The sequence below is a fragment of the Megascapheus bottae genome, chromosome X (assembly GCF_031878675.1).
Source record: "Megascapheus bottae isolate mThoBot1 chromosome X, mThoBot2.hap1, whole genome shotgun sequence".
In the NCBI taxonomy this organism is placed as follows: Eukaryota; Metazoa; Chordata; class Mammalia; order Rodentia; family Geomyidae; genus Megascapheus; species Megascapheus bottae.
In genome coordinates, this window is record NC_143547.1 from 89,295,914 (window position 1) to 89,320,269 (window position 24,356).

General features: G+C 37.6%; 1 protein-coding gene across 1 annotated transcript; it reads left to right on the top strand.

Annotated features, from left to right (window-relative positions):
- Positions 1-18,074: 18,074 nt before the first annotated feature.
- On the top strand, positions 18,075-19,043 carry LOC150041525 (olfactory receptor 10A7-like). The gene has a single exon (XM_090327169.1). The coding sequence runs from the start codon at positions 18,075-18,077 to the stop codon at positions 19,041-19,043; it is 969 nt and encodes a 322-aa protein (XP_090183295.1).
- Positions 19,044-24,356: the final 5,313 nt, after the last annotated feature.

Consider the following 24,356-nt stretch of genomic DNA (forward strand, 5'->3'; position numbering starts at 1 on the left):
CTCTGTGTAACATCTAGACCATCTTTAATTCTATCTTCTGCATCTTTTATCCCTCTCCCAATACTTTCTTTGTTTTTTTTTTATCTCACTTCCTTCTCTAGGTGATTTTTATCTCTTGTTTTATTTAGTCAATCATGGAAATTGAACTCTGGGCTTGGGGGGGTTGTCCCTGAGCTCTTCAGCTAGAGGCTACCACCCTATCCCTTGGCCTGGGCTTTGTCTCTTGAGACTTCAGCTCAAGTCTACTTCCCTATCCCTTGAGCCACAGAGCCACTTCCGGTTTTCTGGTGATTAATTGGAGATAAGATTCTCATGGGCTTTTCAGTGCAGGGGCTGGCTTTGAACTGCAGTCCTCATATCTCAGGCTTCTGAGTAGACAGGATTATAGGCATGAGCCACTGGTGCTCGATTCTTGTTTTATTTCTTGCTTGGTCTTCTTTAGCTCATTAATTTGGTTTTGAGTGCTCATTCTGAAATCCTTTATATGAGTAGCTACCCTTTCTCTATTAACCTTTCATTATCCTCATGTTTCCATCTTTTCATATATTATGTTTTCCATTAGCATCTGTAAGGCATCGTGAAGGCTCTCCTCTACTTTTCTCATTGTCTGCTCTGCTGCCTGTTTTTTTTTTTTTTGGATTGGGAATTGTTATCCCTTTTCTTGAGCTTCCATGGCTCATTCTGCCCATTTGGGGGTGAAAGAAAGGCTAATAATACACAAAACAATAATCTTAAGGTAGGAGTCAACTCAGTCACTAAAACTTTACAGGTTCTCAATCTTAGGTATTTTCACTCTCTCCCACCTTTTGTGGATTTAGAAACAGAACCAATACCACCACTACACAGAGATTTAAGGCAAACACCAACCTGATCCCTATGTGATTAAATCCATCTAGACAGAAAGGATACCTCCGCAAGTACAAATACAGTCTGGGTCAAAAACAAACAATTGTAGATCAACTAACTAAGGAACTCCTCTAAGGGGTAGGGGACCAGAAGTATATGGGTATAATGAAGGGTAAGGGGAAGAAGTAAGAGAAGAGTCTGACCAAGCTACATTGTGGATAACAATGTGGCATAGGGAATTACTTTGCCTAATAATGTAATGAAGGATAAAAATCTTGTTTGTGGAGTTAGAGTCCTCGTTTTAACTGAGTTTTACTTCATTCCAGAGAATTTTTAGTTTTGCAGTCTTGTAGTCTCTTGAACTCCTCTTGCCAAGGATAAGCAGCATATTATATTTGAAGTCATTTTAACAATTTCTTGTTTGAGAGGCATGGATCAATTCATATACCACTTGCTGTGAACGAGAAAGCTAAGTGAGAGCCTGAGGCCTTGAGTTCAAGCCTTATTACTGGTACAAGAAAAATTTAAAAATAAAATAACTTTAAAAAAAACTGTGCAAGTTAGGAGAATCTGAAGTGCTGAGGCAGGAAGAGAAATGATTGGTAATAACAAAGGCAGTACTTGGGGAACGTTTAGGTTTGTCCTTATAACTATGAAACAAAATACTTTGTGTCTTAACGTGTACTCAGGACAGCATGTCTTTGCGTTTCTGTGTATGGTTATTTGCTTTTACCTATGAATATATACATATATACATATATATATATTTGTGTGTGTGTGTGTGTGTGTGTGTGTGTGTGTGTGTGTGTGTGTGTGTGTGTGTTGGTCCTGGGACTTGAACTTAGGGCCTGGGTGCTGTCCTTCAGATGTTTTCCTCAAAGCTAGCAGTCTACCACCTGAGTTACATCTCCACTTCTGGAGTTGTTTTTGTTTTTGTTTTTGTTTTTTTGATATCACTCTTACCAACAGGAATTTTTATTTTTATTTTTTAAATATATTTTTATTGTAATTAATAAAAGGGTTACATGATATTTGCCAGATAGAAGGTGCATTAATTCACATACATTGATAACCTTTCACATGTCTTGGTACCCATTACCCTCCCCCCCCCACCACACACTCCCAGTATTGGTTTTCCCCCCTTCCCTATCAAGTTTCAGATAACCAAATACAAATAAATTCAATATATCAGATAACAAAGTGAGATACTGTAACAATATGAGATACCCAAGGGACAGCAAAGGAGATGAGGGATAACATAGTACATTAAGGACCACAATCATTCATTATATGGCTTTTGTTTCAGTATCCTGGAGGTCCTTTCAATTAGCTTCATACTATGTGGCCTTATGTATCAAGGTTTTGCTCTATTGCAAATCTCTGCTAGTAGAGCCCAAGGTTTCTACTGATTATGACAAATGAGGGAAACCATTGAGCCTAAGTTCCTTTGAGTCTGGCTTACTTCACTTAATATGATTTTTTCTAAGTCTTTCCATTTCCTTACGAATGGGGCGATGTCATTCTTTCTGACAGCAGCATAGAATTCCATTGTGTACAAATACCACATCTTGTTGATCCACTCATCAACTGAGGGACATCTAGGTTGGTTCCATATCTTTGCTATGGTGAATAATGCTGCAATGAACATTGTTGTGCTAGTGGATTTAGTATGCCCTAGATTCAGGATGGTTGAGTAAATGTCAAGTAGTGGAATTGCTGGGTCATGGGGAGTTTTTGGTTTTTTTTGACTGTTAATTGAAGATGAGTACCATGGACTTTCTTGGCTGGCCTGGCTTAAAATCACCATTCTCAGATATCAGCCTCCTGAGTAACTAGGATTACAGGTGTGAGCCACTACACCCGGCTTTTTTATTTTTATTTTGCTTTTGAGAGAATACTTTGTCCCTATTAGAATAAACCTCTGTCTGTATACTACAGGAGAGAAATTGAAATAGGCCCCATGCTTGTAAGCAGCTGCAGAAACTCAGCCCTACTGTTGTGTTTCAATGAGAGGCCAAAGGACCTCCTTAGACAGGACCTTGACTCTAATTCGTTCACTTAGTAAATATTTGTGAAGTTGGAAGGCATACATAACTCTAGCTCCAGAAGAATCTTTCTTGCCTACCTATACCTTTTAACAGGAGTGATTGGGAGATATTTGGGAATGACTTGTGGTTGTAAGCAAACAAGCTTACAAGAGTAGAGTGCAGTGTAGTATGCTGTTAAAAAAATAAAGAAGGAAATATGTCCAGGTCAGTAATACCCAATGATGGAGCATTTGAAAGGTCAAGATTCTGTTTGGAATTGTCTTTATTTCACCATCTTGGTGAATTCTATGCAATCTACTCTTTATTTCCTTCCTTCCTTCCTTCCTTCCTTCCTTCCTTCCTTCCTTCCTTCCTTCCTTCCTTCCCTCCCTCCCTCCCTCCCTCCCTCCCTCCCTCCCTCCCTCCCTCCCTCCTTCCTTCCTTCCTTCCTTCCTTCCTTCCTTCCTTCCTTCCTTCCTTCCTTCCATCTTTCTGTCTTTCTTCTTTTAGTTGGATGTGGGGCTTGAACTTTGGGCCTGGGCACTGTCCCTGTGTTCTTCAGCTCAAGGCTGGTACTCTACCACTTTGAGCCACAGTGCCATTTCTGGTTTTCTGGTGGTTAATTGGGGATAAGAGTCTCACAGTCTTTTATTCCCCAAAGGGGCTTTGACCCACAATCCTCAGATCTCACCCTCCTGAGTAGCTAGGATCCTTTCTTTTTTAATTTAATTTATTTTTTCCATATATTTTTATTGTAATTAATAGAAGGGCTTCATTATATTCACGAGATAGAAGGTGCATTACTTCACAAATATTGATACCATTTCTCATGTCTTGGTCCCCATTTCCGTCCCCCCACCCTGTCCCTCATCTTGTTTTCTCCCTTTCCCTATCTGATTTCAAATAACCAAATAAACATATATACAATATATCAGATAACAAGGTAAAATATTGTAACAATATGAGATAACCAAGGGACAGCAAAAGAGATGAGAGATAACATAGAACATTAAGGACAACAACCACTCATTGTATGGCTTTTGTTTCTATATCCTGGAAGTCCTTTCATTTAGCATCATCCTATATGGCCTTATATATTTAGGTTTTGCTCTGTTGTAAATCTCTGCTAGGAGAGCCCAAGGTTTTTTACTGATTATGACAAATGAGGGAGACCATTGAGACTATGTTCTTTGAGTCTGGCTTACTTCACTTAATACAATTTTTTTCTAAGTCTTTCCATTTCCTTACAAATGGGACAATGCCATTCTTTCTAACAGCAGCATAGAATTCCATTGTGTATAAATACCACATCTTGTTGATCCACTCATCAACTGAGGGGCATCTTGGTTGGTTCCATATCTTTGCCATGGTAAATAATTGGCATATATGAGCAATATGAGGGAGGTTAATCGTGGTATTTTCATACATTTCCACAGTATACTTAGGAAAGATTCCCGTTTACCAGATTCCCATTCCTTCCCTCCCTCCTTTCTCTTTTTTCACTATGCTATGTGTATGCAATTCTAACCTTTTTATTTCCCAGAATGTCCTACTGATGTCCTCCTAAATAATCTCCATTTCATACTACTATCATAACCATTTATGTCTATAACCAATAAATGACTAAGAACCTATACAATTTGACTTTGTGAGTTTGGCTTATTTAGTTTATGTGAAGATCTCCAGTCTCATCCATTTTTCTGCAGCTTTGTTCACAAGAGCCAAACTGGAATCAGTTGAGGTGCCCAACCGCCAAAGAATGGATGAATGAATGAAGAAATTATGTTGACAACATTACCTCCCTCTTTTTCTTCTCTCCCTCCTATGCCCCCAAATCTTTTTCATGGTTCCTAGAGAACACCAGTACCTGAACCTCAAGGTATTTCTATAGGCTTCATAAACACAAAATCTGAATTCTGTCCTTTACTCCTTTTATTAGTGTATATTTGTTATATGAAAGGACTTTATTGTGAAATTTCTAATCCTGCAGATAATATATTGTGATCAAATCCATCACTTACTTTACTCTTTTTTATATTACCATTTCTTATCATTTCTATCCCCATACATCCAATTTTAATGGGTCTTGTTTTCTATTTTAATAGGTGCATATGAAATATTTTGCTCATAATTGTCATCTTCCATTACTCTTCTTTAATATACGCTTGAATAGCTGTACAAAGAAATTTCAATTGTACATGTTATTTTGAATACAATATATCTTGATCAAAGTCTCCCTTTCTATAGACCCCCTTCTGTAAGCCAGTCTCACCCACATCCTCAAGTTACTTACTTTTATTTTCATATATGTACATTGAATATTATGATTGGGTTCACCCACACTTCCTTTCTCCATTCATCAGTCTTCTTTAGACAAAACATGTCTCAGATTCCAGGTATTCATTATTTAAATTGTCAGTTAATTGTTCAGAGAATTAGATCCATCCTCTCCTTTTGCCTTTCCTATTGGTGTCTCTCAACAAACAGTCCATATTCAAATTCATACCATGTTATAGCCTCTCAGATCATATTATATATGGGAAATGTATTGTATTTGTCTTTTTATCATATATTAGAAAGAATGTGTAACATGTGTCTTTTTAGGCTACTTTGCTCAACACAATGATGCAGTGTTCCACTAACATCGAGCAAATTACAAAAATTCACTTTATTTTTGCAGAACAATATTCTATTGTGCATAGGTTCATTTTCATTATCTGTTCACCAGTTGATATGTACTTAGGTTGATTCCAAAGTCTGACTATTGTGAATAATGCTTTTACAAATATGGACATGCAAGTATTTGTATCATATGCTAACTTCTATTTCTTACAATATATGTCTAGGAGTGGTATAGTTTGCTCATGTCATAGTTCTATTTTTTTAGTTCTTGAAGGAGCCACCATACTTATTTCCATAGTGCTTTTACTAGCTTATATTCTCACTAGCACTGTATTAGGGTTCCTTTTCTCTACATCATTGCGATTATTTGTTATTTGTTTCCTTTCTGGTTGCCTGAGGTGAGATGGAATACCAGTATCACTTTGATTTGCATTTCCTTTATGGTTAAGGATGATAACATATCTCCATGTGTTGAAATACATGTATGCTTATTCTTTTGAAGATTGAATTTTTAAAATTCACTTGCCCATTTATTAATTCATGGGACTTGCTTTTCTTTTTCTGAGTCACACTCAGAAGAGTTATAGGAGCACATGCGTGTGGGAGGGAAAAGACTTCAGTTCTGGTCCTGTAATTGCTGCTGAGCCAGTTACGAATATTTCTCTGCTCTATCCATTGTGGAGTTAGATGCGTGCAATCTCTAAGGTCCCTTCCACCTTGACATTCTATGATTACTTCTCAAAATGATTGCTGTAATCCTCTTATAACTGCATTACCAACCACTATGGAGGACGTGGGATAAATATCTTCTGTGAGAATTGGAATCTTTGTCATTTCTGTATACATCTGGAAAAGAAGGGAGCTGACACTTATTAAATGCAGAATGAGCAAGGCACTTTTTAACACTGTACATTATTATTTTGATAGTAATTCATAACTTGAAGAAATTTGGGGGAGGATGAAATAACATACTTATGAGGTACTGAGTACAATGTCTGGCATAACATAGTTATTCAATAAATATGATTCTCTGCTTCATACTTCAGCCCTTGTCCACCCCAGTTATTACCCTTTGGAAAAATGACCAAGAAAAATTCAGAGGCATGAAGTAACTGCCCAGAGTTACTTAGATTTTCAGGTCTAGAGTCCAAGTGCCTGTTATAATATACTGCCTATGAACTATGATATCTGCACTTACTTCCCCTGTAAACTTACTTCATTAGCAGATGAACTTTATGGGTTTGCTCAGAGATCCCTGTGTTCTGACCCAATTCCGAATTGTAATCTTTATGTCTTTATTCTTCTTGTTTGTATCTCGGAGCTGGGCACACAGACGTCTCAGGTATATTTCCCTATGCTGGAATATAACTGGTCCCTCAGAGCTTAAAGACTTCATCTAGTACTCATTAATATCACTCTCCTTCTCGATTAACCATCCCCTAGGACAGTCCTCTTGTTCCACTGCTGCAGGTATTGGAAGATGGCATATGGGGGAAGAACAAAGGGATCCCTTTCAAATAAAAGGGAATATAAGTTTGCTTGCTTGGGACTTGATTTAAGAAAGTCATCTTTTTGGCTGGAAGAATATTGAAATTTGAAGCAAAAACAGAAGATTTTGGAGTAGCTGCAAGCATAGATGAAAATGACCACTGGACTTAGGGAAGGAAAAAGTAAGGGTTTGCCTGATGTCAGGTATGGTTATTGGCCCACACATCAATGAAGTTAAAGAGACAAGACTAATTGTAGAGGATATTTCATGATGTAAAATAATCTTATCAGATCTATCAAGGCAATTTTTTCAGTGCACACACTTTTCCATGTTGTCTTATTTAGCAGAAGAGGACATGGAATATTATTTCTGGTAGTGGAGATTGAATTGCATGGAACAGGTTGTACTTTTGCCTGGCATCAACAATGTGGCCAGAAAAATATTGGATTTAAGATAAAATCAATATATATACATATATATATTTAGTATGAGATAAGGTAGGTAGCTCAGAAATTATGAACAAAAGCCAGACTTGATTTCTAGTGGTCATTCACACCTCTAAGGTGACTAGAATAATTGAATATCCCCCCTCTCTGTTTATCTGTCTGTTTCATTCTCTGAGTCATCCTCCCCACCTATGTTACAGAACACTGATAAAGTAAGCTATAGAGCTGAGATCACCTAGATAGTCTGTGCTTGGCATCAAAACCATATGATGAAACTGTATTACCTTGCATGTAGAAGAACATGAAAAGCCTTCTAGAAGCAGAACAAGGTTCTAGAAAGAGTACAAGCTTTGAGATAGAAAAAAATGAACTTTAAATTCCACTCTTTCATATCTTAGTTCTACAATGTTGGGTAAATAAATTAACCACCCCGAGCCCTTGTTCATTTTTATATAAGTATTATTATAAAGGTGATGTACAGTTACATAAGTCACATATTGAGTACATTTCTTCTTGAGGTGTCACACCCTCCTTATTCTCTCCCAGATTTCCCCCTTCCTACCCCTCTTCCGCCAGGGTATATAGTTTGTTTCTGACATAGTGTCTATCTAGTGAGTATCACTATTGAATTAGTTCATCCTTTGTTCCACCATTTCTGTGCTTCCCCTTCCCCTTGAGCCCTAGTTCTTTATTAGTACAATTAGAGCAATCTGAGATAATATAGGAGAACTTAGTTCAGTGACTGACATAGAGTATATGCTTTCTGAAAGCATAGTTGTTGAATGAATAAATAAATGAATGAGTGGGTGAATATTGATGTCTTACTTCTCTTCCCCATTATGAAGTAAATTAGAAAGCCTTTTGCTATCCTTTAATTAAGGAGCTCAAAACATGGATTTAAAATTCAATCAACTCAGTCTCTGCTTCAGACGTTTAGAAAAAACTGATGTGAACTTTAGTCTCCTTTTGCATTGAATCTGGATAGCAAAGCCAGTGTTCAGGGTGGTTGTGAAGATTAAGGGACTTGGAATATAATCTGGGATCAATAATTCTCTGCCTCCTCCTGGGTACTTTCATGTAGGTGGACTCATTTAGTCCTCAGAACAATAATGTAAGATATGTATTATTATCATAATGAGATTATTTATATGGAGACACTTGAAACAATATGTTGCAGGTGGTCAATAACTGTTTGTTTCCTTCTTCTACTTTTCCTTAATCAAGCCAATTATTACCTTGCCAACAATCGTGCTTTTGCATGAACTGGGTGAATATTTTGGAGAATGAAGTGCTAATCTTATATTGTTATCAATTTGAAAAGCAATCTGGACACCTGGCCTATAATCAAAGTTATATTCATTTTAATAAGATGACAAAAGAGTGTGCATTTTAGAAATCTAAAGTACTTGGGTAATTCATATCCCAATGTAGTGAATATGATGGTATTAATTTTCTATTTCAAAACATAACCATCATTAGGAAATATTTTCACTTAAATAATAGTTTTGCATATTAATATTATACTTTCATTGAAATTTTAAAATGCTACTCTTTACTCATTATGAGAGGCAGAAAGTTTTGGGTCTATGGAGAACTAAGGATTGATGAAGTTGAGTTCCTATGACTTTATGCCTACTCCCTATCTGGTTTTCCATTTTACTATCTAATATCTACTACATTATCTGTTATAATATGATTTTGAGAAGGCCAAAGAGTGGGCAGTATTTATGAGACACAAGACTTAATGATAAAATAAATCTGATTTGTGGATAAATTACTTATATCTTAGATTCATCATCTAAAATATAGTACCTTAGTATCTTCATCTAAAACTATTTACTTGACAGAGTTGTTGTGAAGAATAAATAAGATAATTCATGAAAAAATGAGTTAATTCATCAAAAGTGATTTGTTTTCACTTTTTCTAGCATCAACCATGTGATGTTTTAGTATAGAACTTGGGGACTGGGAGTGTGTCCTCGTGGTAGTGCTTGCCTAGCATGCGTGAAGCCCTGGGTTTGATTCCTCAGTACTCCACACACAGAAAATGCTGGAAGTGGTGCTGTGTCTCAAATGGTAGAACACTAGACTTGAGAAAGCTCAAGGACAGTACCAAAGCCCTGAGTTCACACCCCAGGACTGGCAAAAAATAACCTGGCAGTAAAGGCTCCACACATGTTAATAAGTAACACTGCCTTGACCATGAGGGCCACCACAATTACCATTGCAATGGCATGAAGGTGAGAATAAAAGCACTCTAGAATGGCTAAACAATTGAGTGTTCAGTCTTTGAGACATTCAAAATCTCTGAAGGGTCAACTAAAAATTGCCTTAAATTCACCCCCCCCCTCATTTTTGAAATGATCTCAAAGGACCTATGTCTACATTGCTATAGTTACTGTGCAAATATGGGACCATCTTTGAATTTTGATAAATACTTTCAGAGTCAAAGAGAGGTCATTCATATCTTTTGTGACCAAAGCTTTAACTGAGAAATATATAGGGAAATTGAATAAATGTATTCAACACAGAAAACCTCTTGACAATTTTCTTGTTTTATTTAATATATTTTACTTGTGATTTAATTTTTTAATTAAATTTTATTGTAAAGGTGATGTACAGAGGGTTTACAGTTACATACATAAGGTAATGAGTAAATTTCTTGTTGAACATTGTTGTACTAACTTCTATTTCAATGTTTGTTTCTCCCCACCAAGCAGAGTTTATAAACTTTTTGAGCCTCAATTAATCAGAATTTTATATCAATTTTTGCCATCCTCTAAATAAACCAGTGGACATGTTATACGGAAAGATTTATTTAGGTGTCATATATAGGCAAGGAAGTAGAGAGAAGGGAATACAACTAGGTTGATTGAATTCTTTTCCTCTTGAAAATTGACCAGTTGTTTGACAGCTCTAGAGATTAAATTAATCCAGTTACGTTTCCTAAATAGGGCATTGATAGCTCAAGTGGGAATAGTGAATCTGAATGTGTGGTCTGGAAATTTCAATAAGTTACAGACCAATATGTGAGCCAGACTTTATTGGCAATAAAAATAGCAACTACGGAGACTATCATTCAGTGAATTCTCAAACAATGGCATGATGAATAGTTTATATAACCCATTTGAATGCAGACATAAACCTGTGGTGTATTTATGGCCCCTTCAACCCCCCCAAACCTTAAAATCCTAGAATGTACTCCAATACAACTACTTCTTTAAAAGTTCTTCTTGCAGTTATCTACCATCCTTCCCTCCCTCCTTCCTTTTCCTTTTTTCCTTTTGTTACTTCCTTCCCTTCTCTAATTTCTCCTTTCCCCAAAGATTTACTAAGTACACAAAACACCTATGTTGTGTGAACATAATAATGACACAAGATTCACCGTTCATAAAGTTTTGAAATATATCTGCCCTGACGGTAAACAAAAGATGGCTTCTTTGTCATGTTTGAGCCATATGTCACACATGCACAGTCCTTTATGAGTTAATTTTCCTCTGGCCCTTTTTTTTTGCTAGTCCTGGGGCTTGAACTCAGGGCCTGCGCACTGTCCTGGGGCTTCTTCCTCAAGGCTAGCATTCTGCCACTTGAGCCACAGCACCATTTCTAGCTTTCTTTTTCTATGTATGTGGTACCGAGGAATCGAACCCCGGTTTTCGTGCATGCTAGGCAAGCACTTTACCAGTAGGCCAAACTCCCGGCCCCTGTCCCATTTTTTAACTTGAAAGGATGAAGTCTTAGACAAAAGAAAGATTTTTGAGACTGCAGAAATCCATGTACAGAACTGTGCTGGTGTGCCTGTGAAAAAGCCTTGAAGCCTAAATGATTCAAGGACTTTACTAATTGCTATGCTCACTCACATTATATTGAGGAGATGAGCTGTGTGTAATAACAACAAACAGCGACACAGTGCCGCAATGAAGAGTAAAAAATGAAACCAAACAAAAGCAAAGAAAATAGAAACTCTTTTCTCTAGCAGACCACATAGAACAGTTCTTTCTTTGGTTTTCAAGAGTTCAGTTCATTTTTCTCTTAGTCTTTTGATGTGAAATTAAGATCAGACATTGCTACTTAATAAGCACCATAGTACTCAATTCACTGGATTTATCTGAATGAGAACTTAGGACCAGGCAGCCTGATCTTCATTAGCTTCTACCTTTACTGAAAATACAAAAGGAAGAGAAAAGTCTTATATTGACATGCAGCTGATAATGGCTTCCAAATGTTAGGAAATATCCTTCTGCAAGAGGGAAGAGGCAAAGCCAAGTGTTCTCTCAGATTCAAGGCTCTGGTTCCTGGGGCTCAATGGGCTGATTCTATAGGAGAAGGACAAGGGAGCTCTTGAATTTTATGCTTCGGAACAATGCAATCAGTTTCAGATATTTTTCATCCACTCATTCATGAGTATATCAAAAGCATATAGATCAAATTTCAACTACCACTGCAATCCCAGATATCTTGTCTCACTTTTCTAGATTTAACAAATATCGTTTCCAGATGCTAACAAACTCCATAGTGGACAGACACCATCAGGTGAGTAAATAATAATGTTGAGGACAGAAGTATGATTCTACTGGTATTGTATTCTTTCTCTTTTGAAGTATTTCCCAAATGATTGGTTTTCTTTTAACTCAGAGAACAGAACATCCTAATGTGGATGTCTGAGGAGACTACAACATCTCTTTAATGATCTTAAAGGCTCCAAACAGAAAAGGCATTCAATCTATCTGAGTCAATGAGCTTCTTTAATAGTTGAATTTAAATAAATTCTTATTTGGGTTACTTCTAATAATTATGGCTTAACAGCTACAAATATGTGGTTTTAGGAATCTAACAAAAACCATATTAATACCCATTTGATTATTTTTAATGGATTTTTCAAATGTATTTTACTTGAAAACATTGCCTAATTTAATCTTCAATGTTCATTTGGTATGAGAGTCAAGGTAAATAACATTATTCCTATTTTCGTGTAAAGAAATTGTATGTTAGAGAGGTTTAGACTGTCTCTCACGTTCACACAGCTAATATGGGATGAACTGAAATTCCATCAGTATCTCTGATTTGGAGTTGAGGAAGCACTTAAGGAAGAATTTCCTTCTTTGGCAAGCTTTGAAGTGTAAAGGCAGGGAAGAATCAAGTAGAAGCATAGAAATAGTGAAAAATAGAAAAATTAGCCAGGCTACAGTCCAATGCAGACCTGTGCTCTGGGAACCTGATTGGATCTAAGGGAACCATGTTGCTGACTATTATTTGTATTTTAAGGCTGTGATATCTCAGTTGGTAGATGTCAGCAAAGACACTCTCCTTCCTTAGCACAGCTCCAGCTTCACCATTGCTGTGTCCATGGACTTTTGTTTGGGTATGCATGTGAAATTGCATTGCTGGGCCTGTGAACACACATTGGTTCTATAGTGTTTATTGCCTAAAACAATAAAGAAGGCCATCAGAAAAAGAAGCATATTTTGATGTTTCCTGAATTAAAAACAAACAACTGAGTTAATTTGCTTGACTGACATGTCCATCCATCCCCTGCCCCTCCCCAGTAGGCCTCCTGCAATGACGAAGACGATTCTCCATGAGCATAGCCTGAGTGCATGTGAGGGCCATCTTATAGCTCTGTTTTCGAACATCTTTTCTTTTTAATGATGTTTTTCAAAGCTAGTGGATTGTATCTGGAGGCCCACTTGCTAAAAGCAGGTTGAGTCATAAGCAGGTTGTAAGAGTCCAGGAGACTGGCAGTGATGACTAAGAGAGTCATTATTTGATGAAAAGGGAAAAAATAGGTATTGGTTTGAAAGGAAGGCTGGGGGAGCATGAAGAACTTCTTGAACAGAAGGGAAAAAAACCCACTTGGAAGCTAGCTGGCAGAATGAGTGGGGACTGGAGAAAACCGGTCTTGTGCAGTAGGACTTGCTGCTGCATTTTAATCACATCTCTATGTGACTGGTTTTTTTTCTCTTTCTGTATTTTTCTTCAAGCAAGAAAGCACACAGAGAGGATTCAGCATTAACTTAAGTCTTTAAACTTTATACTCTGTCCCCTAGTGCATTTTAAAAATTGACATAGATACGAAAAGGGTATGCTTTCTGTAGCCTTGTAAATGTTGACAGTTTAAAATTAAACATTTGTAGCATCCTTTTAACATTCACAATGGCTTGCAGCTAGCACTATTACATTTTGTTATACACTGTCAACACAGTATACAATTTTGTGAAATCATCATCACATGTATTGTCCCATAATTAAAGGAAGTGTCATTAGACATTACATGAGAGTATTCAGGTAACAGTTGAGGAAAGAATGTAGCCTCGTCATCAAAGATATCCTAATGAAAGCTACTATTTACACTGTGTCCACTGTTATGCTCATTGTGTTATATAGACTATTACATTGAGTAATCCCAATAATCTTGGAGTGACTGGTAATCATTTGTTAGTTACAATAAGACCAGGTTGCTGTAACAAGATTTTAAAAATTTAGTAGCTTAGACAAAATGAGAATATATTTGTATGGTCATATCTAGGAAGGGGCTCCTGATTTGGCTGTCAAGTCAGTATTCTATACTGGGGGAAGGATAAAAAAAAGGCAATGTAATGATATGCTTTTCTTTTAAGGAAATAGCTGAATATGGCAATAAAATGTAACTATACATCTAATTCTATTCATCCATTAATAGTTTTACACAAATGCAAGGTATAGCGTATATACATTTATTTGAAATAAGGAAGATATGAAGGAAAACGAGATGATTGGGAGGGCATGGGGGAGGAGGAAAAGGGGACAAAAACTTGAGGAGTATCAAGGTTCGAGAAGTAATGTACCCATTACCTAATGAATGTAACTGTAACCGCTCTATACATTATCCCGACAATTAAAAAAAAAGTGATTTCAACTTCAGATAAGAAGTCAGAAAACCAGATAGAAAGATTGGCAAACTCACTGGGGCATTAGTGGCTTATACCTGTAATCCATTCTAGCTACCCAGGAGTCTGCGGTTTGAGGATTGAGGTTCAAAGTCAGCCTGGTTAGGGAAAGACATAACACTCTTAACTCCAATTACCTGGCAAAAATGAAAATTAGAGCCATGGCTTAAATGGCAGTAGCCCTGAGCAAAAAAGATCTAAAACAGAGCCCAGGCGCTGAGTCCTTGGACTGGCACACACACAAAAAAAAAGATGGCTATAGTCTGAAGCCCCAAAGAATTTTTTGGTAAATGAGATTTTAATTGACCATAGCTTCTCTCATTTGTATATTTCCTTTAGTGTATTCTCAATGCAGTGGCATTGTTGACAAAGACTGAATAGTCTAGAAAATCACGAATATTACTCCTTTAAGAAAAAGTTTGTCATTTCCTGATCCAGAAGAATAGAATGGATAGTTGGGACCACTTAAATGAGCTCTGTCAGAGGTTATTCAAATGGCAGAGGGTCACCATCAGATAAGTGGCAAATTTAGATTTGAATGAGATTCTGTCTGGCTCCCAAAAGAAAGCACTGTTCATTCTATCATACTGCCTCAAAAAAATCACTTAGAAAATACTCATTGTGTCTCCTGTACACCAAGCAATGTTCTACTGCTGAAGATGCAGTAGTGAATAAAAGAATACAATGCCATCTCATGGAGCCTTCATTAAAAGAGAGAGATAGAGATTAGGCAGAATTAAATATAATGTATTTTATGTTGTACATTGTAAGTGCTACAAATAAAAATGAGTCAAGAAGGAAAGGAAGGTAGGTACAGATTGAAAGTGGGGATTCATTTTTAAAGGAAACAGTTAATGGTGTCCTCCGTATTGGAAAAACCAAGGAGAGTAAGTGTCAGCCAAGGCTCTTGAGGAGGAGGTGGCAGCCTGTGCTGAGAATATCCAATAATAACCCAGAGTTCCTCCTCAAAAACGAGGTCGGAAACAAGGGTCAGGAGCTGGAGAGGAATAGGAACCAAACAGAACAAAGATAGTAGTGTGACTGTCCACTGCCCATATGTGGGGAACTGGTACAAAATGGATATGTAGGGAGAAGGATAGCAAAAAGGTAACAAGATCATGGTAGGAAATCTGCTTTCAACCCTTTTGGACATTTTTTTACACATCTTCATAAAGAGAAGGACAGACCTGTATCTGCACATACAAATAATAGCAAGCCATTTATCAGTTTTTGAAGTAGAAAATCCATGTAGAAACTGTGAAGCTTGACTCTGGTAAAAGATCACTGGATGGCTTTAGTCCAATTCATCCTTAGCTGTGTGATTAGCCATTGTTTATTGAAATAATCTCATCTAATCTTCACATAACTCTATAGACATATAGTAGTGTTATGTGAATTATCTTCCACTTAGATTAAGTCTTTGATCCATGTGGTAATCATTAGCAGTTAGGAAATATGCAACTTTCATTTTGTGCATTTATATTGCTTTATCTTATTTCAGAATAACAGTCATGTTGGTTACTGCTTCTGTGAAGATGTTTCTAGCCAAGCATATACTCAGGTGGTAGAGATTGGGAGATCATGATTCTAGGCAAGCCTGTGGGTTAAACCACATTTCAACCAATACAAAACTGGTTATGATCATGTATGCCTGTCATCTTAGCTATGTGGCATGTATAAATAGGAGAATCATGGTCCAGATCTGCCAGGTACAAACAGGAATCTGTCATCAAGGGGATAAATGTTCAATAAGAAATGTACTCACTATCTGATGTATGTAACTGTAACCCTCTGTACATCACCTTGACAATAAAATAAAATTTAAAAAAAGCAGAAAAGGAAAAATACCAATATGAGAAAGGACCAGAGGCATGCCTCAAGTGGTAGAGTACCTGTCTAGCAATCACAAGGTTCTGAGCCAAAAAAATACTTGATACAGGAAAAATCTTTAATGCTTATTTAGAGTATTAAATATCCAACACTGTTCTAATTTGCTTATAAAACAAAAGACTTAGAGGAAACACTCTTATCCTTGTTTTTCAAGTAAGAAACCAAAGTCTCAGTGAAGTAACTCGACAGTGTCACACAGCCAATAATTGAAAAGGATGAGATTTAATTCCAAGCAGGCTGGCTCTGAAGTTCATGCATTTGTTATTGGTCTATCAAACAGACCAATGATGACACAATCGAGTGAACAAACACCCTAGTTTCTCTCCCACTGGTGCTGAGGCATATACATATTTGGCCAATATCCCTCTAAGGCTAGAAGTCAAACTGCTTGTAAAGTCCCATAGAACAAATATTCAGTGTTACAAGACAATGTTAATAAATTCTTTAATAAAAAATTAAAAAGTAATAAAAATAGGATTTATAATTGGACACTGTCCAAATGAAATCTATTCTTTTTTTTATACCAGTTGTGAGCTTGAGCTCAGGGCCTGAGCAGTAGTAGACTTGGGCTTTCTCAAGGCTAGAACTCTACCACTTGAGCCACAGCACCACTTATGGCTTTTTTCTATGTATGTGCTACTGAGGAATTGAACCTGGGTCTTCATGCATGCTAGGCAAGCACTCTACCACTAGGCCAAACTCCTGGCTCCACACATATATATTGTTGTTTAGGTGTAAGTGACTTGAATTTAAGATATCAGCTGCAACATCTTCTCAAGCATAAATTCCAGCTTTTTGGGAGACAGGAGTTTAAAAATAAGAAATGTATTTAAAAATAAGAAATGTATTCACTTTTACAATCGATGTCTTGTTTCCCACAACTTGCCTTCTCCAGAAACTGCTGCTGCTCTGCTACCTCAGGGATATAACTACCCAACAAACATAGATGGTCCTGTTACATCAATGGAAGGCTTCTCTTCTTCACTCTTGACATATGCCAACCTTCACTGCATGCTGTGCTCAAGAAAGCCATAAGTACAATTTGCAATATAGACATTGCTTTGAGTTGTCAACATTTAATAAGGATTTTCCTAAAGGACAACTTCTTCTTCCTCCTCCTTTTCTTCTTCTTCTTCTTCTTCTTCTTCTTCTTCTTCTTCTTCTTCTTCTTCTTCTTCTTCTTTTTCTTCTTCTTCTCCTCTTCCTCCTCCTCCTCCTGCTCCACCTCCTTCTCCTCCTCCTCCTCCTCCTCCTCCTCCTTTTCTTCTTTTTTTTGTTGGTAAGGGGGCTTGAAATCTGGGCCTGGGTGCTGCCCCTGAGCTCTTTTGCTCAAGGCTAGTGATTTACCATTTGAGCCACAGCACCACTTCTGGTTTTCTGATGGTTAATTGGAGATTTCATGGACTTTGGTGCCAGGGCTGGCTTTGAACTGGGATCCTCAGATCTCAGCCTCCTGAGTAGCTAGGGTTACAGGTATGAGCCACCAGTGCCCTGCAAGTATTTCGTCTTTTTCTTAGTCACACAACAGATTCTGAACACGAACCCTACACATCTCCTGTGAAAATAAATTTGGGGGTAGCAACTTATTGTCAGTATGACTGTTCCTTTAAGATGAAGATAGATTGTCACTGAACCATTTCTTCTCCTAATAAGTGTCCTCATCCTTATTTTACACTTTGGTCAGATGACACATTCATCTCATTGCTGAAAACAGTTTTCTGAAGAGAAATTGAACTGGTCCTGATAAGAATCAATACCCAAGAAATACCAACATCAGTGACAAAACTAGACTTTGAAAAAAAATCAAAGTCGTAATCAATACATTGATATGGAAAAGCTTAGACTTCCTCAGGAGATTCTGCCTTCAGAAGGACTAAGAAACACTACTATGATGGTAACTGAGTTCATCATACTAGGGTTTGGAGACCTCAAGGACGACTTGAGTGTTTTGCTCTTCCTGGTGTTTGGTATTGTCTATATGGCCACCATTTCTGGGAATCTTCTCTTGGTGGTGCTAGTGTCCACTCAACAAGGACTCCAGACACCAATGTACTTTTTTCTGGCAAATCTTTCATGTCTTGAGGTCTGTTATACATCCAACATTGTACCTAGAATGTTGGTGGACTTGTTGAGGGAGAAAAGAATGATATCCTTGGTAGGTTGTATTGTACAACTCTATTTCTTTGGGGCACTGGGCAGTACTGAGTGTTATCTACTGGCTGTAATGTCATATGACCGGTACTTGGCAGTCTGCAGGCCCTTGCATTATTCAACACTAATGCATGGAACCCTTTGTGTGGGGCTAGTCATTGGCTCATGGTTTAGTGGATTCACAGTGGCAGCTGCATTCCAGGTTGCTATGGTATCCAGCTTGAACTTCTGTGGTGGGAATGAGATTGACCATTTCTTCTGTGATCTGAAACCTCTGCAGAAGCTCTCCTGCTCTGATCCCCATCTAGTCAACCTGGTCTGCATGAGTCTAACAGCCTTGGTTACCCTAGTTCCCTTTGGGTTAACACTAGGCTCCTACTGGCGGATTCTTTCTGTAGTCTGGCATATATCTTCCATGCAAGGTAGGCAGAAAGCATTCTCCACTTGTTCTTCTCATCTAGTAGTTGTGACTTTATTTTATGGGACCTTAATCCTAGTCTATGCTGTACCTTTGGCTGGCCAGGTGTCATCCCTCAACAAAGCTTTCTCTTTGCTCTATACAGTTGTAACTCCCATGTGTAATCCTTTTATCTACAGTCTCAAGAACAATGATATCAAAGTGGCTCTGAGGAAATTGAAGATTTGATATCTTAATCCAGAGCTCCATTCAGCCAACAGAAATCAGGGAAGCTTGAAGAAAGAACACTCTTCCCATCCTCAATGAAGTCTTAATTAGATTAGAAAAGCAGAGGTAGAATCCAATTTTCACAATCACAGATATTGGCTAATCTTCAAATGTTACCATTTTTGTAGAGTTGATCTCTTTGGGGTTCTCTAGTTTTCCTGAAGCATATTTATACTATAATATGGAAGAAATGCTTCATAGTTGATGGGAGGGAAACCATCTAGCATACATAATATATCATTGTTGCATGCATCCTCCAAAACGTCCACTGTGAAAGGAAGAATTGGCCAATAGACTATTGTCATGGTCAATTTCCATATTGAAATATCACATAAAATCCCATTTATATGTCAATAATATTGTAGTAAACATTAATAAAATTATACAAGTCAGTTCTTGTTTTTATTTGGTTAAGGGGACTGCACTGGTTTTTGAAAAGGAAACTACAACACAAACCATCATACAACCCATACCCAAGCATTCAAACATATCAAAGAAGTGTATTGAAAACTTCAGTGAAACAAGTGGGGGAAATCAATTTATAAATAATTCTGGGAGATCCTAAAATTGGAAGAGGACTACTAACTGTGTTGCTCACATAAGAATGAGGAAGTTCTGGGCCAGGAGTTTGGCCTAGAGGTAGAGTGCTTGCCCAGCATTCATGAAGCCCTGGGCTTGATTCCTTGGTACCACATACATAGAAAAAAGCCAAAAATTGTGCTGTGTAGAAGAGTACTAGTCTTAAGAAAGGCCAACAACAGTGCTCAGGCCAAAAAATGGGGAAGCTCTATAAGTGAAAAATGGTTTGTTCAGTTTTTCAACACTCATGTTAGAGTTCTGGCTGGGAATCAGACTGTATTAAATAGTTTATAATAATATTGTACCTCTACTTGGCCTGAAATTACTGAGAGAAAGATAGACTCTAGCAGAACATATGGAAACCCACTCGTAGACTAGTTTTAAAGAAATATGCATGAAGCACTCGCAGCAATTTATTACAAGTGTGGGTTGCCTCAAGCATTTTTCTGGATTGAATTTTCTCCAGTATTTAAAGCTACCAACTCTGTTTCTGTTACTTTCTAGTCTCCTTCCATATGGTTCTGCTGTGCATTAGAGTTTGTCTTGTAGCCTCACTTGTGCTTCTATTTCTTATTTTCATATCTGTTACCAGCTATCCAACATTAATGCTTGGCATATAAAAGTGACCTTCATGAGAGGGAAAACAAAATGATACTACTCTGAAAAGCAAGACAATGCATTTAAAATTATTTATGGAGAACACAGTATTATCTGCACATTTTTCAAGATCCTAAGAATAGCACAATCAACAAGAATAATGAAAAAATGTCATTAGTTGTCAACCTTGAATGTGTTATGATGGCCTTGGTATTCAAATTACTCAAATTTATGCTTTCATTTTCTTTATAGAGTAAGTACATTTTTAAAAGAACTACTCATAAATAGAATCTCTACAGGTGAAGTCTCTATGTTAGTTATCTTGATTTTAAATGAAATTAATGATGTGAGCCAATATAAAGGAAAGGCCTAACTGATCTTCCGTGGCCCAGAAAAACAAGCAGATATGCTTAGTGTGCCATGTATAACTCACTTTACCACATGCAACTCAAAATTCATCTTCCCTTGGAATCCTCCACAATTGTCCAAGTCATGTTATTCTTCCCTTGAGATATAATTTCTGCTTCTTCAGTTGACTGCACTGCTCTGTATTTCCTATGCAGATGGTCCTATCTTCCCATGAGACTGGAAGTCTTAAATGAAATGTAGAGTCAGAAAGTCCTTTCTAGCTGTATTCTCAATTACTCAGTATGATGCCCTGCACACAGTAGATGTTGGGTACTCATAACTCATACAGGAAAGTTTATGCTCACCACTATGGGCTTGTAGCCATTAATAACACAGTTCTTTCTTCTCCAATCTGATGTCTCACTAGGCTGAATCTCATGTTCTCATACCTATGCATCCTTACTCATGCCCTTTTTCTGGAAAATCTTAACTGTCTTTATTTGGCAAATACCTACTTGCCTATCATCTTTTTCATGCTTTGATCCATCACCATGTCCTTCTGGAAAACTTACTTGGTATATATCCAAAGGGCTGGAGTTTAGCACATAATAGATACCATTATACCTACATTTATGTTTCTACTATTCAGAATAAAAATTTTATGGAATCATTGTAGGTACCCATCAGTAGATGAATAGATAAAGAACAGGTGGTATTTATGCACAATAGATATTATACAGACAAAACAAGAGTAAAATTACATTGTTTGCAGGACAATGAATGGAAGAAACTGAAGATCACAATTTTAATTGCAGTAAGTCAGGCTCAGAAAGACAAATATCACATCTTTTCTCCAATTGGCAGTTATAAAAAGAGTTGTGGAAGTAGAAATGTGACTATTTGTGAATAGGAAGATGAAGCAGGGCAAGAGAGGATAACAGCTGATAATATGATCAAAATACATAATATGCATATGCAAAAATGTCATAATAGAAGTAATTAATTTATATACTAATAAAAAACATATAATGGTCTGTCTGAGGATATAGCTCAGTGGTAGAGTACTCTGATAACTTGTGCAAAGCCCTGAGTTTGAACCTCAGCACCACATACATATATACATATGTGGTTATATGCATAAACATATACATATAAATGTATGAAAATATTTATAAAGAGAAATATAAACTTAGAAGCCATCAGCATGTATTTGGTATCAAAAAGTTCAAAGTTGGGTGGAATCACATAAAGAAACAGTTTAGAGTTTAGAAAACAGCCCATTACAGAACCCTGCAAGCTCAATGACATGGACATACATGTTAACAATTGCTAGCCAATAAGTGTAAGATGAAAGGTAAGAGAAAAAAACATCAGGCAAGTAGATAATTGAGAAATTTTGAACACAGACAATTTGCCATACTATGCTGGAGGGAGGAGTGAGCTGGGGTCCAGGGGTGGCAGTAGAGAATTAAAATAAGGCAGAGGACCCAGTAAAGGTATTGCGGATAGAGTGATGTGTCTGTAAGTCATGGTGAAAAGAGGCAAAGGAATCAGTAAAAGATCAAGGAAAAATTGCATTGCATTATGTACAGATAATTCTCTGCAGGAGTCCAGCTGTGAAAGGGAATTGATATAGTCAGACTGGAAAAGGAAGCTTAAGGGAAGACATTAATTTTATAGTATGTTAATGTTTGCATATTTGTTAGAAAAAAGTTTGAAGATGTGAGAAACTGCAGGTCCCTACCAAGGCAGGGACGTGCAAGATGCAGAACAATACGATAAGCTTGGCCTCTCGTGAAAGAAGAGACACTCATGCTGTGACACATATGTACTCCATGCCTACTATGTTCTTGATTTTTTTTTGCCAGTCCTGGGCTTGAGCTCAGGGCCTGAGCACTGTCCTTGGATTTTCTCAAGGCTAGAGCTCTACCACTTGAGCCTCAGCACCACTTCCGGCTTTTTTCTATGTATGTGGTAACGAGGAATCGAACCCGGGTCTTCATGCATGCTAGGCAAGCACTTTAACCACTAGGCCAAACTCCCGGCCTATGTTCTTGATTTTGATTCAAGTACTAGGGATACAACAATGCATAAATCATGATCTTTGCTCTACTGAAGCTCATAGCTTGATAAGATAGCCAGGCAATTAAAACAGACCATTATAATTAGGTTGATTAATACTATACTAACCCCAGGGTCCTATAGAAACACTGTGGAATAGGCATTGCTCTAAATTGAGTTGTTTTCAAAGAAAAACACAGGAGAGTCCTATTGCCCTGTATCTCAAAGTATAACTTCATCTAGAGTTTGGGTCTTGACAGAGGTACTCTAGTAAAAATAAGGTCATTAGAATGAGCCTAATTTTGTTTTATTTGATGTGCCAATTTGGGGCTTGAACTCAGGGCCTGGGCACTGTCCTTGAGTTTTCTAGAGGTTAGCATTCAACTACTGGAACCTCAGCACCAGTTCCAACTTTTCTTTGTATGTGGTTCTGAGGAATCAGATCCAGAGCTTTGTACAAGGTAGGCGAGCACTCTACCACCAGGCCACACTCCAGGCCCAGGGGGGCCTATTTTAATAGGACCAATGTCCTCATAAAAACAGCAAATTTGGGCAAGGGGTTGAACAGTCTCATAGGAAGAATGCTAGGTGAACATGAAGGCAACAATCAGAATGGAGCATATATTACTAAAGGAATGCTAGTGAATACCAGAAAACCACCGAAAACCAGGGACATATTCTTCCACAAAGGAAACAGTTTTGACTGGACGTTATACTTCCAGCTTTCAGAACTGTGGAAAAAACAGCTACTGTTGTTTAAGCCAATCACATTGTGGTATTTTTCTATGTCACTTCTAGAAAATGAATTCAGTTACTCAAGGCAATTGGAGGAGTAGTGGTCAAGTTGACAGAAGACTTCCTAGAGGAAGTGTATCATATGAGACTCGTTAGATGAACCAAAAAAGATTTCCTAGGTAGATCATGAGGAAGACTTTCCACACAATGTGATCATTATCTGCTAATAGCTTGGAGGTGAAAATATGGATGAATGGTCAACATGAAGGTGATGATGGTGACAACTGAGACCCCAAAAGCTGAAGCCAGCTCTTGGAAAGCCTTCTTTTCCAAGCCACAGAATTCTGAGTTTATTTTGAGGCCAAGTGACTGACCTTTAAATATTCATCCCTCTCCTTTCTGTTCACCCATGTAACTTTATTTTCCCAGGAAACTTTCTCTTGTCTACAATGAGACTTCTCTTCTAGAAATATGAACAAGAAGTTACTTCATGGTTTGTTGGATATGCCACAAGCTTTTTGAGGGCAGGAGTGGTATTCTGTCTGTTGCATTATGCCCTGTGGCTGGCCAATGCTTGTTATACAGTAGACCCAGAAAAGAACAGTTATATATGTTCTTAGAGGTAACACGAATTTTTTCACTCACTTTGGAGCAGTGCTCCAGGGCACTGTATATTTTGTGTTTACCTTTCTTCCTCTCAACAGTAAATGAGTACCTTTTACACTTGGGCTCTCATGTCACTTTTCCATTTGACTAAAGCTCTCTAAGAGATTTCACGTATGCTTTCCCTATCCCAAACCAGCAGGTCACTTTTAAGGCTACGTTTCATGGATCCTGGTTCCTACTGTCCCCAGGGGAGTCTGGTTCACACCATGCAAAAAATCCTGTAGTCCAACCTTCTCACTTTGTTCCTCTTACTGGTTCCTCTAGCACTAGTACTTTGCTTAGCCTGTG

Coding starts and splice junctions, on each gene's coding strand:
- LOC150041525 (XM_090327169.1), top strand. CDS start 18,075: ATGGAAAAGCTTAGACTTCCTCAGGAGATTCTGCCTTCAGAAGGACTA.